We start from the raw sequence: 23,425 nt of genomic DNA, 5'->3' as shown, positions 1-23,425 counted from the left end.
TGGCAGGAAAACAGTTTTTTTGGTGTAAATATTAATTTTTGGTAGTATGTGTGAATAGTGTCAGTAGTGTTAAAATTATCATTTGTGAAATCCTAAGTTATATAGTGTGCAGCGGTATACCGCAGTAAGTTTGCAGTATAGTGTGGTACATGTGCATAACAAGGCAGTATATGTTTGGCTAGTGGCTCTATTTACTAAACGCAAAAGCAGCCATATTGCTTTCAGCACATCCATTTTGCCTGTTTTCTGTGTTTCGCTGCATTCTGGGTTAGGGTCTTAGACCTAGGTTAAGTTACAGGTTTTATTGTTGTCGGTAATAGGTAGAGAAAAGTATTTGTAATTTTTTAATTATTTATAAAGCCATTCAGGGAGAACTGCACATAAAAAAATGGAAAAATACTCTAGTGGCAGTACCAAAGTACCCCGTACATGTTTAAAAAAATATATAGAAACGTATACATATCTTTCCCTACCTATTGCCATTAATTATTAAAGGTGTAATAGGTAGGTGAAAAATCAAAACTATTACTTGCCCACATCTAAGGGTGAAACACAGACAAACTATACCTTAAAACAAAATGGCAGGCTTGAACTTTTTGTAAAGGCCATCCGCAAATCACATAATGACTTGTCATTGCTATGTACTGCAGTACTTCAGCCAAGTGTATAAATATATATGAAGTAAGGATTCTCAGAGATAGAAATGCCTCAGATTTTCGATAAGTAATAACTTTGCACCCATTTAAGGGGATGCACAGAACAAAGGGGGGTCCCAAAAGGCATTTGACTTTGTATTAGTCCATAGCGACCAAACGCCCAGTCGCATTTTAATGAAATTTGTCGGGGATATACATTATAGTGTGTAGATGATCCTTTTTGGTATTTTACGTGAACTGAGTTAGAAGTTGTTAAGTTATAATGCAATAAAACCTAGTAATATATTGGGCAACATTATACCACAGTAATTTTCTGGTATACTACAGTAGCCTCAGATGACAAAGCAGTATATGACTGGTTAATGTCTGCCTTACAAAAGTAAAAGGAAGCCATGTTGATTTTTACCACCCTTAGACTGTGTCCTAGGATAAGGCCATACATATAGATCAGGGGTCTTCAAACTGTGGGGCGTGACCCCCAGGGGGGCCATGGAATGGTGTGAAGGGGGTCGCGCATTCAGTCACACTTCTGACCTGGCCTCCAGGGCTTCAGCCCCCCTCTTCCCCTGTCCTGTGTCTCAGCCCGGGCTGCTACAGTGAAACTCGAGCTGCTAGGGGCTCGGCTGGGCAGTGTCTGGAGTCTTATCTCCGGCACGCCCGAGTTTTTCACAGGTCTTTAAAGACCATTAGCATATTTACATGCCTTTGTAAACTGGTTACAGAGGCTTAATGTTTTTATGGTTCTAGTACCCCCTGGGCCCCCACTCTGCCTATTCCTAACATTTGTATTTTGCTGTAGTGTGAGAATGCATTTAATGAAAAGGAATATAAAGTTGGGTTGCCAAAAGAAAAATGCCTGCTCTTGACACTAAATAGAGTTATAAATAAAAAAGTATGTATTAATTAGTTATGTGACTTTTCTGTCTTTGTTCTCTTTAATTTTCAGTCATGAATCATTGAGGCAGCCCTAGAACACAATTAAAAGTGACACAATTAAAAGTGCTTTCTATTTATATTTGCTGTTCTAAGTATTCACAGATAAGTGCTAAAAATACAGCTTTAGGTGACTGCTTATTTCTGGGCCATCAAAATAATGAGCTGCTAACCCTAATCATAAGAATGGAAGTTTGTTTCAGGATCAGCACATTATTTATTTCCTCCACCCTCAATCCCTGATTAATGCCATTATAGCAATAGTTTAACTTATATCTGAAACCCTACACCTCAAGTTTCTGGGAATGCACCCTGCTTTCAGACAACTTACTTCTCATTCTCGCCTTCACTTTCACGCTCACCCTGCACTGGCAGCGATCACAATGCACTCACACTGATCACCATGCACTCATAGCGATCAAAATGCACTCACACTGATCACCATGCACTCACAGCGATCGCCATGCACTCACCGCCATCACAATGCACTCACACTGATCACAATGCACTCACACTGATCACCATGCACTCACACTATTCACCATGCACTCACACCAATCACCATGCACTCACACATTCACGCGCTCACCCTGCACTCAGTGATCACAATGCACTCACACTGATCACAATGCACTCACAACATTCACCCGTTCACCCTGCACTCACAGCGGTCACAATGCACTCACACTGATCACAATGCACTCACACCATTCACCCGTCACTCACAGTGATCACAATGCACTCACACTGATCACCATGCACTCACAACATTCACGCACTCTCCCTGCACTCACAGTGATCACAATGCACTCACACTGATCACAATGCACTCACACTGATCACCATGCACTCACAACATTCACCCGCTCACCCTGCACACAGTGATCATAATGCACTCAGTGATCACAATGCACTCACACTGATCACCATGCACTCACAACATTCACACACTCACCCTGCTCTCAGTGATCACTCTGCACACTTCTCATCCTGCACTCATGTGACACTTCACTCACCTGTCACCCCCTCGCTGCTCAATCTGTAGCTCACTCAAACAAGGCCATCACTAACCATGCATTAATTTGTCCCACTCTGCACTTACAGCCGAACCCAAATTCATATGGTCACCTCACTCAACCTGTAGTCACTCCTTTTACCCTACTCTCACACTGTTGCATTGCTCTCCGTGCAGTCACATGGGCACTCTTGTCACCCACACAGTGCATAAGGTTAAAGTACCTGGTACACAGAAGATGTACCATTCACATCACAGAACTGAGTGTGAGTAAACTATGAGTATTTTGTCAGACAGGTGCTAGAGATGAGGTGTATTGTTGGTGAGTGGTAGTGAGGGAATACATGGAGAAGGTGGAAAGACTGTTGCACCGTGTGCGACCAGTGCTAGGGCCAGCCCTGGCTGGGAGTGTTAACCCCCCCCCCCCAAGTTCGGGTCTAGTGGATCCCCTACTTCTACCTATTATTATTTATATTTGTAGTGCGCTACTGTTACCAAAAGGTGTCCTGGGGCTAATAACCATCTGCCTGCAATATGAGAGAGGGATCCGGGGTTGGGAGAGGAGAGAAGAGAGGGATGGAAGGAAGGGGTGAAAGGAAAGGGGCATTGGTAAACTGCTTAACTCTGCACAAGACCGCCAGGGTTTGAAGGGACCCTTGCTGCTCCCGGCCATGGCCAGGTGAGCTTCTAATGTGGCAGCGCGTATTCCTACGGAGTGGGAGGCCCTTCACAAAGGTTGACTAGACATCTTTCTGATGTTAATTGCTGTATTTTGGTTATAAACTGGTACTGATGGGGTGAAATATTTCCTCAGTGTTACTGCGTTTAACAAATTTCAAAATAATAAAGCAATGCTATCCCAAAATACGCAGCATTACAGAACATTGTTTAAATTTTCTACTCACACAATTTAGTCAAGCCTGTCACATAATTTGGTCCTCACCTGCCTCATAGTTCCAGTAGCCCTGCCTAGAGGTTTAGAAATTTTTGTCAGGAGGGGTTCCTTACGCCTGTAAATGTTGACAGGGGGGTCTCGGCATCCAAAAGTTTGAAGACCTCTGATATAGATAAATAATAGGTTTTAAAAAAAAATTCCACCGATTACCACGTTATTAAAGTTATTAAAATGATATCTTTAAAAAAAGCTTACGGAGTCCCATGGTACTACCTAGCTAGACAGTGCTGCGCTACTTACAATTTTTACTTCTTCAATTAAACATGTAAAATAAATTTGTTAAAAACACTACTACATTATATTTAATGGGAAAGATACTGTAGTACAGTGTTTTTTAATTTTGTACATGTAATATTTTTTTATTTTACACCGATTACGATGTCATTTGGAAAGGCTCCGAATGGCATTCGGTTTACCTGAATCCGATTCGGAACCCATCTGTCCGACCGATTCGGAAAGCCTTCTGATCGACTGCGATAGCCAGAAAAAGTTCGCTCTCTCCGACTTGGTTCCAAACGGCTCTCGGAGTAACCGAGTTGTTCAGAGCTGACTCGTACGGGTCTACGGAGGGCGTTTCCCACAGACGTAGTTCAATGCGGGATTCGGACAGCCTTTCCAAATCGGTTGTTCCGACACGGATCGGCTGTCAGAATCCAACTTTGGGGGCCCATCGCAGGCTCCCCTTCACCTGGGGCCCTCTGAATAGGGCCTGTGGGGGTACGCAAGGGACTCCTCTTTCCAACCAGGCACAGTGTGGCAGGCAACATGGGATGCCTTCCACACGGTGCACGATTTTCCCCACCCACCCCTTTTTTTCAATGGTAGCCTGTAGTCAGTCGGAAAACAGGCTCCCACTGAAGTTAATGCGAGTCCGACTGAACGATGTTCGGAAGCATCGTAGTCTGTTGGTCGAACTCACAGAACCCAATTCGGTCGGGAACAATTCTGAAACTGATTAGGATCGGAAGACTTTCCGAACAACATTGTAATCTGCCCCTTAGTCTGCGTTCACGGTTTTAAGGGGAAATCTAATGTAATACAATGTACTAAAAAAATAGAAAAACAAATAAGTAAGCAATCAAAAACACAGCATTTCACCATATTTCCCCTTAAAAACCAGAACGCACACTAAAGGCCTTAATATGAGTTTGGCTGTGCGAAAGCAGGACCGCCCAGCTCCTGCACCACCAAACCTGTGTAGGAATCACCCACCTGATCAGGAGTCTACTCCTGGTCTGGCAGGCGTTCCCAGGGCAGTGCCTTTCAAATTGATACCACAATGTGAACGTCAAAGGCAGTATCTGCACAGTATGATCTGCTGCAGTCCATGCCATGAAGTTACTGGTGTGCATGCACACAATGCATCCACATGGCGTGAGGCACCAGGGCGCCCTTTAGAGCCCACTTTGTTTCTTCAACACCACACTTTACATTGCAGTCGCGCAGCCAGAATAAGTGTTGTGGTAAGGAAAATTGCAATATGCTTGGTGGAGCCACAGCAGCCCTACCAAGCATATTGCGGCATTAGGGCCGCAGAGCAACTGCCAGGGCACGCTGGCAGTTCCCTGGCAGTTGCAGTGGTCCCAGGGATGCCTGACCGCTCTAGTCGTAATGGGGTAGTCAGGAGACCGCCAACATGAGTCTAGCGGTCTATGACCGCCAGACTCAAATTAAGGGCTTAAGTGTGGTCTTAAAGATATGTTGCACTTTTAATTTTGAAAAGGCAAAATATTGTTTTGACCACACTTACTCTGATATCTGGGGGGTTTTATGATATTTTTTTAATCACTATACTACTCTATATTTACTATTATCACCTAAAACACAGACTAAGTGCAGTCTAAACAATATGGCAGTAACTCAGTACTCCGTATACATAAAAAAATATATATATAAACTAATAAAACAACTTTTACTTACCTTTACACACGTATATAAATTGTCCCATCCCTTCCTATACATTTATACAAATGTAGGACACTATATTTACACTAAAAAGCCAGAACACAGCCAAAGTGTGGTTTAAACAAAATGGCCGCCTTTTTACTTTAGCAAGGGCAGTCATTAGCTAACCATATACTGTTTTATTGTTGACATGTACTGCAATATACCGCGGCTCAATATATAACTGAGTTTTTGTGCCTTATGGGCCTGATTCACAATGGTAAACTTACACTTTTTTGTAAGTGTACCATTGTTTGCTATTCATAAAGGCATTTAATGGTAGCATAGTTACGACTGCTGAGTCCCCGCACATAAAAAGATAGGACTGTCCCATTTTGTTCTGTACAGAGACTTTGCAGACTTAAAGATAAAGGGCCAGATGTACGACCATTCCAGTTTGCGAGTCGCAAATTGCATCGAATTGCGACACACAAAATGGAATGTACAGTGGTGTCTCAGACACTGTTTGGAATCCCCAATGGGGTCGCAAATTGCATGCCTCATTAATATTCATGAGGCAAGCACAATTTGCAACCCCATTGGGATTGGCTAGCACTCCCAGGGATGGTGGCCTGCTGCGGTCAGCAAACCACCATGTCTGTGACTGCTTTTTAAATAAAGAAGTTTTTTTTTTAAATGCAGCACGTTTTCCTAAAAAGAAAACGGGATGCATATAACAAAGAAAAATTAAACTTTTCAGTTTAATTTTTAAGGGCAGGCTGTGGTCCCTGGGACCACTGTCTGCTCTTAAAAACTATTTTCGCACACTCTCACAACGGGGAAGGGGTCCCCTGGGGACCCTTTCCCGTTTGCGAGTGGTTTACCACCTATTTGAAGTAGGTGGTAAACTGCGAGTGTTCTGCGGCCACAAGTGCGGTTGCAAAACAATAGTACATGGCATTGAGACTTGCTATTAGTAAGGGACGCCCCTTCCCAATAGGGAGAGTCGCAAACGCTATTTTGCGCGTCAGTGACTTGAAAAACAGCGTTTGCACATCCCAGGACCCTTTTTTGCAGTCGCAAACGAGCGAATCTTCCAATGGCAACCGCAACAAAAAAGTCGCATATCTGGCCCACTATTCGTAAAATCTCTTTGTGAATAGCAAACATTTCTAAACTTAAATAAAAGTGTAAGTTTACTTTTGCGAATCATGCCCCATAAATTTAAAACGAAACAATTTAGGTCTAGTACTAAAAAGGACCCTTTCCACCAATTAATCTATATTTCTGACTTCTTTCTTCTACATCCATTAGCCATTTCCACACTACGTCTCTTTAAACAATACTCTAGGACACGACACACCACTTCACTGTATGACATGTCACTCCACTTTATAACACGTAACTGCATGCTACGACGGCGCAGTCTACTTTATGACAGTCCATGCCACTCAACTTGATGACACGCCACTCCAATGTATGACATGCCACTCTAGTCTACCACACCCCACTCCATTACATGCCACTCAACTCTATGACACTCCGTGCCACTCCATTCCATGATGCGCCATTCCACTGTACGACATGCCAGTCCACGCTACCACACGCCACTCTACTCAATGAGATGCCGCTCCACTTTACACCATTCCATTCTATGTCGCTCCACTCTATGCCACTCCACTGTATGACAGTCCACTTTACTGTATCACACAACATGTCACGCCAATCTACCCCAAGCCACTTCACTCTAACACATGGTACTCTACAACATATCACTTTTTGCCATTCCACTTTACACCTTGCCACTTTACGCCACTCCACTCTTTTATTCAGCTGTACGCAACTCTACTCTTAACCACTCTACTGTGCACTACTATACTCTACACCACTACACTCTATGCCACTCCAATCCATGCTATTCTATTCTACGCCATTCCACTCGATCCACTCCACTTTCCTGTATGCCACTACACTGTACGCTATTCCACTTTATGCCACTCCACCCTATTCCTAGCTATGCCACTCCATACCACTACCCTCTGCACTAATCCATGCCACTCCACTCCACTCCACTGGACTGTACTTCCCTCTACATCACTCCAATCTACACTATTCAACTCTATGCCACTTCCCTCTACGCTATTCCACTCTACACCACTCTACTCCATACCATTCCAACCCACGCTACTCCACTCTACACCACTTCACTGTACCCACCCTACTGTATGCCACTCCACCCTATTCCATTCTACGCCACTTTACTGTATTTCACTTTTCTGTAGGCCACTCTACTGTACACCACTATCTGCCACCCCACTTTATGCTATTACACTCTATGCTATTCCACTCTACCCCACTTCACCTTAAGCCATCGACTTAACACTATGCTACTCTAGTGCACGCCATTATACTCTACACTTCCCCACTTCATTCCATTCTATTCAATTAAACTCTCCCCCTACTCCACTGTACAACACTCCTCTCAACGTCACTACACACTATTCCATTCTACGTCACTCCACTTTAAGCTACTTCACTCTACGCTTCTCACTTTATGCCGCTTAACTCTACGCCACTCCATTCTACACCACTTCACTGTATGCCACTCTACTGATGACACTACACTGTACAACACTGTCCTCTAGAACACTCCAATTAACAACACTCCACTCAATGACACTCCACCTTACAATGTGAAACACTTATTTTAATTAAAACATAAAAACGACAGAAATTCAATGAAAAAACACAGGTTAAAAAGTAGTTATCTTTAGGAAAACAATGTATTCTTTCTATACAATCCAAACTTGAAGCACACAAACATTAAACATTCTAAAGTTATACTAATTTATGCACCACCTACAAATTACTATAACTCGCGCACCTCCGCACACATTTGTCAACTCGCTAGTCATAGTACATAAACTATAACTCGCCACTCTAAAATGCACTATGTTCTCTGAAATGATGTAATTTGAGATGTCTTAAGTGTTGTTATAAATGGTATGCTTTCCTATACTATAAAGATATAATATGAAAGGCATAAGCAGTGCATCATAAAGGTTCAACATATAGTCAATGTAGTCTGACTAGCGAGTTTACAACTGTGTGTATGGAGGTGTGTGAGTTATATATATATTTGTAGGTGGTGTGTAAATTAAAAATGTAAAGTACAACTATAATTTTAGAATGTAGTGTTTCTGTAGTTTAAGTTTGGTTTGTATAGAAAGAATAAATAAAGAGTTTTCCTAACTATAACTAAGTTGTACCCCTTGGTGATATATACACACACGCACACACACACACATTTACACATATATGTATATTGTATTGTATTTTATTTGCATTTATATAGAGCTTACTACCTCTGACGAGGCATATATTATATTTTATATATATATATATTCACTGAAAAAACCATAGGTTTCACACCAGTTATAGTTACCAGGAAATTTTACTCGCATAAAACCATTGAAATTCCCACGTTATAGTTAGTTTGACTCACTATAACTTGCGCGTGCAATGCACTGCTGATGACGTCACATATTACATCACTCATGACATGGTCAGTGACATCACTCATGACATCACTGATGACACCATCCAGTGAATGTGTGTCTTTCTGAAAAATAAATATGTGTTATATATGTATATGTAAAAGTTGAAGGAAGAATAAATGTTTAAATAAGTGTTTACATGGATGTTTTTTTATTAAAAAAAATTGATTGGTTATCTGGCTTATCAAGTGTATCTTAGTGAATACATATATTAGAGAGTATTGTTTAAATATTTAAATATATGTATTAGTGTTTCACTTTGTGTATAAGTGGCTGCATGGGTTGGTGAGTAGCTACATGTGTATGTATATGGGTTATTAGATGTTTTTTTTAGTATCAGTATGAGTGTGTATGGTTCAGTGGGGGTATTACTTAGCACATAGATGCATGAATGACTGACTCTCTCTTTGTATGTGTTTTGAAGACAGCATATGTGCAGAACTGTATGGGTGGATGAGTGTGTATATGTGTGTGTTAGTGAGTGAATGACTGTCTCACTAGTGTCTTTATCAGTAACTACATATGTTTTAATCTAGTATATGCGAGTATTGATGTATATAAGTGAGTATATGTGAGAGTGAGAGATAGTAAGAGTTCCTGTTTAAATAAGTATGTGTTTCTATAAGTGATTGTTTAAGAGAGTAAGTATGTGTAAGTTTCCTTAGAAGTAAGGTGGTAGTGTGTGTATAGCTGTATATGCAAATAAATGGATGTTCAATAGTTTATTTGTGTGTGTGTGAGTAACTTTTGGATGACTGTCGGTGTGTAACAGGATGTATAGGTGTATCACTACATATGATGAGTGAGTATATGTATGAGTGACTATATAGAACTGTTGGTGAATGAGTGGATGTGTATATAGATGGTGGAATTACTGAATTGGTTGTTGTAACTGGTATGGGTATCTCCATTTTTTTGTAAATTTTAGTTTCTATTTTTGAATATGTGTTTCAAGGGTTACATTACACTGAAAGGAGGTCTGTCACTCTGTCACAAGGATGGTGTCATCAGTGATGTCATGAGTGATGTCACTGACCATGTCATGAGTGATGTAATATGTGACGTCATCAGCAGTGCTTTGCACGCGCAAGTTATAGTGAGTCCAACTAACTATAACGTGGGAATTTCAATGGTTTTATGCGAGTAAAATTTCCTGGTAACTATAACTGGTGTGAAACCTATGGTTTTTTCAGTGAATTTAATAGGTTTTTTAAATGCTAATTCCTAACTATAACTGGTGTGAAACCTATGGTTGTTTCAGTGAATTTCATAGGTTTTTTTAATAGCTAATTTCTATTTCATAATGAATCCTATATCGTATATTTATGTAATACTATTTTTTTTAATTTTATTTGCCCTGGAGCGCAGTCTTCCGGCGCGCCCCGGTACGCGTACCGGTGAGCGTCCCGTTAGCGCTATTGCCGCGAACAAAAAAACATCATCGTGACGTATCGGGTAGCCGTGTGATGCGTCTTATGACGCACGACGTAAGCGCACCCGGAAGCGCCCAAGCGCATACGATTGCGCAACGTAAGCGCCGCCGGGCGCTCACCAGTAAGCGCAGTCTTCCGGCGCGCCCCGGTGCGTGTACCGGTGAGCGTCCCGTTAGCGCTATTGCCGCGAACGAAAACATCATCGTGACGTATCGCGTAGCCGCGTGATGCGTCTTATGACGCACGACGTAAGCGCACCCGGAAGCGCCCGAGCGCATACGATTGCGCAACGTACGCGCCGCCGGGCGCGTAGCGTATGCGCGTCGGGTCATGTGACCTGAACATAACACTTTTCATTGGTTCAGAACACTTTTGGTTTCCAAATGATGAAAGACCGGGTCATGTGACCTGAAAATAACACTTTTCATTGGTTCAGAACAGTTTTGTTTTCCAAATGATGAAAGCCCCCACCTTTTTTGCTCATTCTCACTTTGTTCTTTGAGTGAGGAAGACCTGCTTCTATTGATAGAGAAATGGCTACAGTAGCAGCAACAGCGGGAGCATCTGCACCACCACCACAAGGACCACCACAACATCACATTGGTGGTCAAGAAGAAGAGGAGGAGGAGGAGGAGGAGGAGGAAGAGGAGGAGGAGAGAAGGCAGTTCTGAAGACAATCCCCCATATAAACCTAGGGAGCACTTTATATGGGAGTTTTTTAAAATCCCAAGGGGTGCAAAGAAAGTAAACGCTGCAAAGGTGACCTGTCTCATCTGTGGCTGTGAACTTTCCAGGGGGAACCCTACCAAAAAATATTCTTTTGGAAATCACACCATGATTCGCCACATGCAACGCAGGCATCCGAACAACTATTCTGCGGCAGAGGTGAGAGAACTGGCCAGAAACCTTCCCCAAACATCTTCCAGAACCTCAACAAGTAAAGAACCCACTCCATCGGGTCCAGAGACAAGGGAGATGATCCCAAACATTCAAACCAAGTTTGGTAGATACAAAATTGTTTGCATATTTTGTGGAAAAACAATTACGTATGGTGAGCAAAGTATTAATCTCATCAACGTTGCTGGTGATAACCACAAGTGCCCAAAGAAACCTTAATTATTTCCTGTTTTTTTTTGCTCCAGTTGAGCCGTTTACAATTCCCTGTTTTTTGTTTCTCCCCATAAAAAATACAAAAAAAATATAAGTGTTCAGAAAAGCCAAAAAAAGTAAATAATGTTCAAAAAAACAATAAAAAAATATAAAACAACAAAAAGAATAAAAAAACAGTTCTTTTTAGAACTACCTCCAATTTATAAAAAAATGCTACATTTTTAAAAAACTCTGTCATTCTTTTTTCTCCAGGGTACGCTCCCTGGTACGCTCCCCGGTGCGCGTACCGGGCGCTCCCCCTGCGAAAATCGAAAACATTTTTTTTTTTTTTTGCCCCGCGAAGCCTTTTTATGGCCCCCACATCAAGCCTATGGGGTCAGGGGGGTCTACCCTGCCCCCTTTTAGTCATTTCCCCCTTTGTTTTTGCCACCTCTTGTGTCTCGATCCTACCAAGACACAAGATGGCGGCCGCTCCGGACTGTTTGGAATGTTGACAGACACCCGAGAGCCAATCAGCTTTCCGCTCGCGTACTCGCGTAGCGCGCCCGGTGCGCTCCCCGGTGCACGTACCGGGGCGCGCTTATAGATATATATTTTTTTTTAACCTAAATTACTCAAAATCCACTGGAGCACATATCTTGAGACATAGCAAAGGCACATCGGGCTACCAGTCCCTACAATTTTGCCAAGTTTCGTGGGAATCCATTCAGCCGTTCGGGCTAAAAGTGAGTCCAACCGCCCTATGGAAATTAACATGGGGAAAACACGTTTTGGGACCCCCCTTTTATCTCGGCCCCCGCTTGACGAATCCCCCCCAAACTTTCAGGGAAGGAGCAGAGCGGAGCGGGCCATCTAATTTGAGAAATTCGTGAAAATTCGTCCACCGGCGCCAAAGTTATTCCCAATAGAATGTTGCGGATTTCCTATGGAAACTAGGTCCTAACTATAACTACCTACTGGCAACCGCCAGTAGGTAATATATATATTATATATAAATACTTTACACATACATACATATTTTCATTCTCTCTCTCTCTAGCTAATTAAAAACCTCACTACTCAATTGCCAAGTTTTTGTTAATATTTAATACAATTAGTTGTTGGAGATCTCGGGAGAATAAATTATTTGCTTTTTTTCACATGCAAAGAGTCCGAAATGCTATGGAGCTCATTTAGAGATTGGTGGACACTAAAAGTTCTCAGGTGAGGATTAAGTGGCAAAACCTTCTTATAAGCGTTCACCATCAGCAAAGAATACTCAACAAATAATTTACACTTCCTATACAACTCAGTCTTATGTCTCCTGACTTGGAATGTAGATTTTCCTGCAGGAGTCACAAATATTTCTTTAATCTCTTCCTCTTTTCTCATTTATTCTGAAATCACTGTTAAAGAGTTTTTTTAGTGTTGCACCGCATAAGTTAATACTTGTGCTAATTTGTAGCAAATCAGATATCGAACACCTATCTATTGTAAATCTTGAAAACATAATTAATAGTAGCAATAATGGTGATACAACTCTGGGTAACAGTGGTTGCTCCTCTTGTTGACCACTCCTCATTTGTCCTTTAGAATGAGGACTTGCTTCTGCAACTGTTCCTTACATCTAAAAGTTTCGCAAATTTACACAAGCATTTTTTCATAACTGATGATATTCAGATTTGTTTTCAGGTATAAATAAATATATCACGCAAAATCTCCTAAGTCTCCTCTCTATGATACTGAACGAATGAAGTTCTTCAAGCCCCTTATGTGCTGCTGTACAAAATAAAGAAGTTTGAGCAGGCACCCACTTTCTTTAACATTTTTTCAAAAACATATATCCAACCACAATGAAAGACATTATCTATTAGCATAAATGGCAGAATGTTTTGAGTGGAATTTTAAAGGCAGCACACCAAGAGTTAATTACCTGCACAACATAGCCTGACATGCACTTAAAGTTGGGAGGTTGAGGGGCTCCGTCTATCAGCACTTCCCCTGAAAGCCCATGTGGATCTTTCCTTGCAGCTAAAACATCTAGCAATCTGAAAAGGTGAAGAAACTTTATTAACATTATCATTTTTTCTACTGCGTGGACAATTCAAAGAGCACATGATGGGCAGTGACTGTAGTGTGTAAAGTTACACTTCTGAATTTTCTGAGACCTCAAAGCCTTCGTAAAGCTAATTTGTAACAAATCCAGAATAAGCACAATATTAATAAAAAAACTAATGGAAAATATGAATACGGCAATTATATACAAAAAAAGTTAATGAGAAAATTAGATCAATATGTGTCAGAAACCATTATTAGAATATATGGAGGTTGCATAATAACTGACGCTTTTCTAATCAGAAAAGCAATTTTATTTGTTAGAAATAAAAATCTAAGTTTGCTTAACTATTGAAAACATTAGAATCAGTCACATTTTCAACAATCCCAAAGTGGAATCTACAGGATATTGAAGGAAAATTGGCAGGCACAGGGAGGAATTTTGTTACATGAGGAGCTGAAAGCCACCATACAATGCCACTAGCAACAACAGTGAATTACAACAGCAAAGCCATTAGTGATCCAAGGCAAATATCTGTCTTTGTAACTTCCGGTGATCCAACTTGGACAATTAATTTTTCACAGCGTAATTCAATTTATTTCAATTGATGCATGTGGTAGGGAGTTAGAAGTCTACAGTGAAACACAGACTAAAGAAATATACATAGTTTATCAGAACTGCAACACATTTATGAAACAAATAAAGTCTACCAAAATCAGATCCTAATCTAGCGAAGGTATATCCATAAGTTTATGCAGCTGAAAAGGAATTCAACTGATCCGGATTTCCTGATTCACTGCATTGTAGGCTACAGAGAGCGATTCTGCACGTTGACCTTATCAATACATCAACTCTTTCCTGCAGGTGGAAATTGTTTTGTCTGAAGCAAAAGTACATATCGCAGCAGTAAATCTAAATGCTCTACTGACTTTACATAGTTTCTATCCAAAGTCACTTTGTGAAAACCTTACATTCATCCGATTCCTGCGAATCTAGAAGTAATCTTAGAGTGATTATGTTAACAACCATCCTCAGTGAAAGATTCGCCGCACATGAAAATGATGGGAAATTTATTAAAACATCTATAAGAATCCTACTAATAACACCAGTAAAGTGTTTTTCAACCACTAAGCCAGAGGAAAAATGAATCAGTGTTGCCATTTAGAGTCACATCACATTGACTGAAAGAACTGAAGAATTTTGGCTGTAAAACAGAACGTCTTTCTAGATCTAACGCTTCCCTTGAAGAGGCACAGGATTTCAGAAACAAACTGGTCTATACCTGCACCATGATTATGAATTTTGCACCCTGTTAGCTGTGTCAGAGGACTGAGCAGAATCTAATTTTACAGTTGGGACTTGCAACCCCTTGGAAGCAATGAAGCCATACTAACAGTGAAAAAGGTTCATGTAAAATGTTGCATATGATGACTACCAATAAAATGAAGTAACAAATGACTTAACACATGGGCAGATTGTGGAATGACACGCTAACATAAAAATAGTTTCAACACATAAATGACTTTACACATAATGCAAATTAATTACAAAGTGCATCAGGATGGATTTAAGTGTTGTAACAAGGAATGTATAATGCATAAGAAATCAATTTGCCATTGCACTTCTTGACCATAAACAATATGATGTTGGCCTTACCATGTATACCCACCACGTCACCCACTGTGCACCCTATATCAAAACAGGGCAAGCACAGTTGAAATTGCCTGCCCATTGTCAATTGGTATTTGGAATAATGAAAAATTTCCCTTTATGATAGTTAATAGCAGCATGTTGCACAGCACATTGTACCCTACTATTGTAATAAGCATTTTCCACAAATATTGGAGATACTAACAAAATACCACTGAAATATTTTCAGTTCCACTGTGGCCCTCAATCCCTAAGGTAAATACCAATTAGTGACAAAACAAAAACACATTGAATACTGAAATATTTAGATCCATTTATGAACATGGTATTAATGGTATTACTCATGCCAAAATCAATGCTAGAACAGGGGAGAAATGCGCAGCACAAAGATGGCCACGCTGTAACATGGCCTTTTTGGTTGAATTACCAATCCGTAACTAATCCGCAGCTGAAATAAACCTCCTGGCCCGAAAACAGCAACATTAACCTGCACTTGTGCCCAGGCTTGATGTGAGTAGCAGGACTCATCATGGAGAGTGGTCCCCTGTGTGTGAGTGTTTGGAGGCGAGGCTGAAAGCAAAATTATGCCCAAAATGCTGAATCTGAACGAGGCATGGAAACAAGAGGCCACCTAAAGAGCCACGGGAGCCTAAGCTTGCCCCGATGGTACTTGCGAAGAGCCGCTCCCGAGACAGCAGAGGTGGTAACCACAGTTGCCCAGCCTCTCTGAGAAGCGACGGCGATTGAGCGCTGGGACCACCAGAGATGCCTCGCTATCACAGGCAGTGAGCGGATGCCCGCTCGGGTACCAGATGGGTTGCATCCCAGGCAGGAGCTTGCCACGCAACCCATACTAAGGAAGAAAATACAGTAACGCTTAAAATAAAAGATTTCTGCTCTTTGAGGAAACCAAATGTAAACAGTGACTGCTGAACTGCAGTCTTTTATAGCTACCATGGCAGAGAGAAACATATGAGCATAGTGGGTCAGGGGAAAGATTCTTAAGCAAGTGTCTCTGATAAAGTGGAAAATACTGCATGAAGGTTGACAACGCTGGACTCTGCCTGAAGAAAGGCACCTCATGGTGACTGATACTATACATATGTATATAGGAAAGAGGGAGTTCAGTGTATATATATATGTGTATATATATATATATATATATATATATATATATATATATATATATATATATATATATATATATTTTTTTATATATATATATATATTTATATATATATATATATATATATATATATATATATATATATATATATATATTTATATATATGATAAGAATTGCTAGATGAGGAGCATGCATGTAAATGTGAATCTACCAATCAGAGGGAAGCTTTGGTGGCAGATACATAGGCTTGTCTTTTCAGTCTTACAATTAACTACACATGCATTGTGACCTCAATCCTGCTAGGATAAACTTTCTAACAAACAGACAGCACAGGTGCAGGCAGTTCTCTAAATCATCAAAACAGCAATAAACTAGCAAACTACTGAATGTTTACTGGGATTGTTCTTTCTGAGTGATCAAAACAAAGTTCTTTGACTTATCCTAGAGATTTCACCTCCCTCAGTTTGTCATGTCAAAAATACTTTATTTCGGCCATCAGGGCCATAAAAGCACATATGCAATAAGCGAAAAATATAAAATGATCAACATCAAAATACAATAGAATTTATTATAAATTATCTGTTGGTGTTTAAATAGGTAAAACCGTATTAAAACCTCTGGGTAACGAAGGAGATAAAAGATTTCTGCGCAATGTCCACATGGCCCTAAGAAACTTGGCAGCAGGAATGGCTTAGAATAAGCTGCAGTCTGTCTCAAGATGCGAAGTGCAGCTAACTGGAAAAGCTGACAAACTCTTGCAAGCAGGGGCTATCCAGTACGGGGAACATCCTTTACAACGGAGTAATGGCACCGCAGTGCCATTACAACGCGGGTTTCACAACGCAAGTCGTTACCACGACATGCACTGGAGGGCGCTCTAGGACAAGGAATAGTATAATTTACTATCCAACACCTTCCCTACTGTATGTAGACTGGAGTTGGAATAGTAAATTATACTACTCCTAAGTCCTGCGCCCTCCAACGCAAGTCGTTGTAACGACTTGCATTGTAAAACCTGCGTTGTGATGGTCTGCGGTGTTTTATACCGCGTTGTACTGTCATACATCCGCCAGTACTTGCGGGGGCATGCGTAAGCGGGGCAAACAAAGAAAACATGTGACACACACTCGGTCATGGTGGAAGATGGAGGACAAGAATCACTAGCCCCTACGGCCAGCACTTCATAAAGGCTCTTAGCAGGAGAGTACCTGTTCGAAATTGAAAATACAGCTTTCTATCGCTGGGAGCAGTCACTTGATCTCAATACGACTTGTAACCTATGAGATGTGACAGGGGGGACATGTGCGACTTCAGGACTGTACAGGAACAAGTAAGATGAGGTTGTGTTGCACTTCTATGCCATCATGCACGGTGTCAAGTCTTTAAAGGACTTTATATGCGTTAAATGTAAAATTAGTAAAAATGCGTATTATTTACTTACGATGACTTTCCGCTGCCTGTCGGTCCCAGGATTGCATTGAGGCCGGGTCTCATAATACCGCTGAAAGGTAAAACAAAACAAAGCACTGAAAAGGGACCGTAAAACGCCTCCAAGGTACCTGTCAGACTCAAATGTAATAAAAGGAACATTGCTAGATCGTAAATGATTTCTTCGTCATGCATAAATGTACCGGAACAGGGCACGTGACATGGTGCCTGATTATGAGTGTTCATTCTAATACCTAATATATATCAATAGCAAGGAGTACGTTATTCATCAGGTGCAATAAATACACAACACCTATTACGAGTTTGTGAGGAATAACATGCAGATTTTCGTCTTTTAAAGCTCCGAAATCTGCATGATACAGTAAATACCATGAGCTATTCCCCTGTAAAATGTTGGCTTTGACCTGCCGAATAGTACTGACGAGTGAGTTATTTAACACATCCGATAATATCGAATGCGTTAAATGTCTTCAAACTTGTAATTCTAACCTGTGCATACATAGGGGTTTGTGCACAAGTCGGAATACATTGACCAACTTGCACTCAGGCCCAATGGTGTTTTTAATCAATGCATTTTACGGCAAGCAAGAACAGCGTTTTTTCCTGTAATACATCCTCTAAAGTGTTGCCACAGTCTTCTTTTGAGTGAGTATCATTTATTTCTGCATTTCTTGTTACATTAATGGTACCTGATGTCGCTCAGTTGTATCACTGGAACATGCAGGCAGCGGCGGCTCCTCCGCAATGGCGGAAGAGCGTCGCCTCACTGGATCAGAGCCAGCAGCTGAAAAATAATGTCCAAAAGTACTGTTTAAAGTCTGGTAATGCCCATCCGCCCTCTTCTTGAAGCAGTTTTAAAAGTTCAGTTACTCGCCTTGAGCGCGGATAGCCCCAAAGAAAACTGCTAATGGCAGAATCAAGGGCTCTGTAAAAATAATTGGGCTCTAGGAGCACATTCATTTTAATGATATTACATTCTCCGAATGACGACATTGATAGCCTGTGCCACAGTTACATCTCCAAGATACATCTAGAGAAAAGGGTCTCACAATTGGGCTTGAAAATGTCCTCGGTATGACAACACTTAAATATATAGCATGGGTAATAATCCTGGAGTTGGGTATTAAGAATTTAATGATTTAATATATTTCAAGTTTTGTTCGTATTTAATTAATAGCCAGAAACCTTTCCCAAATTGAAGGTCTTTTGCTCGATATGCAGAATATCTAAGATAGCTTTATCATAATATATAGAGATATGGCCTGCATATACGGTTGGGTGAACTCGAATACCATTCATATCGACAGGTGATAAAAAATTATTGTTAAAAAGGTGAGAAACAGCTGACTGAAGATCTATAATGAATAGTAGTGGCACAATGGACAGCCCTGGCGAGTGCCCCACTTAATAACAAAAGCATCTGATGCTTCCCCATCAATACGTACCAGAGCATGTGGGTTTTGATAGACAGTTAACCCGGTTTATGTAATTAGTGCCGAATCCCATCTTAACCATAGTGGCCCAGAGCCCATAAACCTTTGAATCCGGAAATGATTTGCTGCATTGGAATTGGATATGACAGTATTGGTGTGAATGGTGGTGTCTCATCTTGGGATAAATCAAGCTTCACGTGGCCACATCCCCTATTTGGCAGAATGAAAGCAGCGTCAGGATTGGCCTGAGCGCACTGAATTTGCACTCCCAGAGAGACTGGGAGCCTGTGCTTGCTGTCTTCAAACCAGCAACGCAGCTCGGGTTGGAGACAATTCAGTGTGCATGTCGGTTTTGGCGTCCTGAGACGGCCAGCCAAACAAACATGCGCACTGATGGCAGGGCCCACCACTCCCCCTCGTGACAGACCCCACGATGGCCCCACCCCCAAGACTCAGCCCAGCCCATAGAACTTGAAAAAGAAAACAATATTACACCTGTTTTATGATCGTTTTATTTTACAGGTTTTGAGGCTGGCGATTGGGAGGGGTGGGGGTTACACTCCTCTGCCATATCTGAGGAGATGCCATTTTCCTTTTCCTTTCTTGATCTCTCCCAACCTCTATTCATCAGCAATTTCTATGATTTGGTTACAACCACTACAGACCAAAACAACATGTTTAGGGCCACACTTTTTAAAAGGGTCTGTCCTTAAAACGTTTATGATTACAAAGTGGCCAAAATATCTTACATTTTAAACATGAGCATGCACAAATGCTGTGGTAATAGTGGTGGTGTGGTAATGGTGGTGCCGGTAATTGTGATGGTATTGGTAGTTCTATTTATTGACGGTGGCAATGTGATAGTAATGGTGTATTTTTGGATTCAGTGCAAGTATGAAACAAAGAACTGCATGTGTGATGATTGAGTGAATTTTTTTCTGATATGAAATAATCCTGAATGCTTTCCAAAGCAAGCTCTACAGAGGAGGCAGAATAATACACATATGTGGCAATAGCATGAGGTGAGAGTACTACTCCTCTGGGTGGAGCCCTTTCTAACATTAGGTCACCAGACAGGAGTGTTGTCCAGCCAAAGGTAATAAGAAGGAACATTGCATTACCAAGGAGGTTGTTTGTAGGATGAAGTACATTAGACACAATGATGGGGGTACAGACCATACAAGTGCCACTTCCAGAGGCTGTTTACTTGGCAAAGTGAGTGAGATGTTATATGCACTGACAGTACTTTGAAATTCTGAGGCCTGGTGACACTAGGGTAGATGTCTTCAAACATGTTTCATCTGAGCCCCCTAAGTTAAATAGTTAGACCCCCATCCAAACCTTTATGCCAAGCATTGGAGACGCAGGCGGGGCAGCGTAGGCCCCAGTGCAACTGCATCTCCTTCACTAATGAGAGCAATTAGCTACCTTCCTGCAAGTGGGCTGTCTCCTCTGCTCTTTGTTTAAAACATGGGCCCCCATCTTGCCCCATCCGTCTTCCTGCTACTTTTCTGAGGCCCAAAGAAACAGTGGCACTGCGAGGATGCACTGGCCCCTAATGCAACCAAAGAACGATAGTAAAACAGCCATAACTGGGGTTTAGTTGGACCTTCATTTCCCTAGGCCCGCTTCTGCGTAGGTCCTGTGCCGAAAGGGTGACATGGGCCTTAATGCTAGCAAGCAAAATGCACACGTAAACAGAAGTTTAAGTGGGCAGGATCTTTTGGGACAGGCGTGCGCGTGATTTTTTAATTTTGCCGCAGAAAGAGTTCCCAGGCCTGCTTTTCTTGTTTCCTGTTGTTTTCCTGTTGTTAACGGTTCACGGCACAAGCCAAGTCGCCGCAGCGTTTCTATCGCTCTGTGGCTCTGTGGCGAGTGAGCGGGAGCAGTGAGTGGGAGCAGAGGAGGCAGCGGCCCGGCCCAGTCTGGAGGACAGAAGACGGAAGAGTCTTGTGTGGGCGCCTTAGCGGGAGCCCCCGCGGTAAGTGGCAACCGTGGCCGCCATCAGCCGGCGGCCGCAGTGAGATTGAGCCCTTGGCGGAATTGTGGAGGCAACGCGATTAGATCGAGGTGCTGCTTGTGCTCCCGGTGACTCCCGCCCTGTGTGCCCCGCATGCCTTCATCTTTGCCTTCTCCTCTCCCTTGTCTCGCTCCTCGGCTGGCGCTCCGGCCTGTAACCCCTGCACACATCGTACCCCCTGCCTAAAGTAAAGTACAGAAAGCAAGTAAAGTAAAAAAATACAAAATAAAGTAAAACAAAGCAAAGCAAAGCAAGACCATTCAGGACGCCTGGGGGTGCTCAAAGACCAAAACCAGGAGTGCCTGAAACACATTAAAGTAAACACCCCAAGACCACCTCGCCCCAGGATACAGAGGAGCGAGGCGACAGCAAGTAAACCTATAAGTGCAAGGCCAAACACGCCCAATCAAGTCGTATCGCTTCAGGTTGTGACGATTTCCGGGCGTTATAGACTGCGCCAAAAACCGACCAAAAAAAACTTGAGCCAGTAACCCATCATGAGATCAGGAAAAGTCAGGGGCAACAGCAACAGAAATCCAACAAGCATTGGCATAGCCAATAGGTCTCGCTTTTGAGACCTTATAAGTATTTCGTTTTGCAGCACAATATCCTTGGTGCAACAACATCAGCTGTTGCATGGCTAAACCTTGTACCTTATAAGTGTTTAGCCATGCAACAGCTGATGTTGTTGCACCAAGGATATTGTGCTGGATAACTAAACACTTATAAGGTCCCAAAGGCAAGACCTATTGGCTATGCCAATGCTTGTTTAGCGATGTTGTGCAGCATGGATACAGAGGAACCCCCTATTAAAAAAAAAAAAAAAGCTATTATGCAGTTGCAGCAGCTGTGTCATTTTGTAGGTAAAAACACAACACATGAGCGCACCTACAGTGTGCTTGCGAAGTTTTCTTTTTTTTTTTTATTTACTGATCCAAGTTGTACTGGTAAATAAAGAAAAATAAAGCAGTGCCGAAGCTTTTTTTTTTTTTTTTAAGGAGGGTGGAGGCAAATAACGAAAGCAGGGCTCAGAATCAACACGGAGAGTACTGGTGCGGTAAAGATCACAGAGGATGGGGTCAGAAGCACCACGGGTGGCGGCTGGACAAGAAGGGCGAGAGAGAGCAACGTGAAGCACGCAAGAACAGAAGTAAATGGGATAAAGAGAGCAACGTGGAATGGGTAGAAGCACAGAGGAAAAAACGACAGTACAGTACTACTACAGTAGTGCTAGGCCCTAAACTGGCATGCCAAGCAGAGCGAACATGCAGGACTTACTCACGAACATATTGTGACTGTTCACAGCAGTGTTTCTGTACTCCCAGGAGACAGCAGTGAAGGTATTCATATTAGGCAAAACCACAGTGCAGCTTAGCCTACAGCATTCGTGAAGAGCTGACATACTGTAGTAAATCCCAACCTGACTCGCGGACGCTCGACGCTCTCTGTGGTGGGGAGAGGCGTTGAAGCGCGAGCAAAACATAAAACGAGATGTCTTGTAACTTTCCATGCTGAAGGAGCAAAAGGCGTAAAAGTCACTGCATTCCAGCCATAAGAGATGGCAGCATAGCACTGAGAAGTATGTTAATACCGGCATGAAGAGGAGATAAAGATGAAGAAGGACATTGATGGTTACTTAAAGCAGCTAATAAATGGGCCGGAGTGCTTTAACTGATCAGATAAGTACCAGTGGCAGAAGAGTAATAGACAGAGGTAAGAATGTTCAAAGTGGAAAGACAACAGTGGTACTAGGCCCTGAACTGGCATGCCAAGCAGAGGAACATGCAGGACTTACTCATGAACATATTGTGACTATTCACAGCAGTGTTTCGGTACTCCACGGGACAGCAGTGAAGGTGTTCAGATTAGGCAAGACCACAGTGCAGCTTAGCCTACAGCATACATGAAGAGCTGACATACTAGTAAATCCCAACAAGATCCGCGGCCGCAAGACACTTATAAGGTCCCAAAGGCGAGATCTATTGGCTATGCCAATGCTTGTTTTTAAATTCTTTTGTCCAGATAAATCCCTTATGTCTAGTGGACTTCCTTCACACCTGAGAGGCAAATAGGGGGTAAACACCACCTATCTTTCCTCAGAGAGGACAGAAACACTGGTGTGCCCATTGGGGAGCACTTGCCCATGCCCAGGGGGGCAGCTCTCCCTCC

The 23,425-nt window shown here is 42.0% G+C and overlaps 1 protein-coding gene across 2 annotated transcripts in view; it reads right to left on the bottom strand.

Moving 5' to 3' along the window:
* The window catches only part of ABCG2 (ATP binding cassette subfamily G member 2 (JR blood group)), a 662,915-nt gene that overhangs the window by 132,489 nt on the left and 507,001 nt on the right, over window positions 1–23,425 (bottom strand). For both annotated transcript variants that reach the window (XM_078676202.1, XM_078676203.1), the window contains 2 exons: window positions 17,796–17,855; window positions 13,456–13,570 (listed from right to left, as the gene is read on the bottom strand). In XM_078676202.1, coding sequence (XP_078532328.1) covers window positions 13,456–13,570; window positions 17,796–17,855 — 175 coding nt within the window. The remainder of the gene's footprint in view (window positions 1–13,455; window positions 13,571–17,795; window positions 17,856–23,425) is intronic.

This window comes from Lissotriton helveticus, chromosome 2_1 (assembly GCF_964261635.1).
Source record: "Lissotriton helveticus chromosome 2_1, aLisHel1.1, whole genome shotgun sequence".
Taxonomy (NCBI): domain Eukaryota; kingdom Metazoa; phylum Chordata; class Amphibia; order Caudata; family Salamandridae; genus Lissotriton; species Lissotriton helveticus.
Note: the sequence above shows the minus strand (reverse complement) of the source record. Positions and strands in the feature narration are given on the sequence as shown.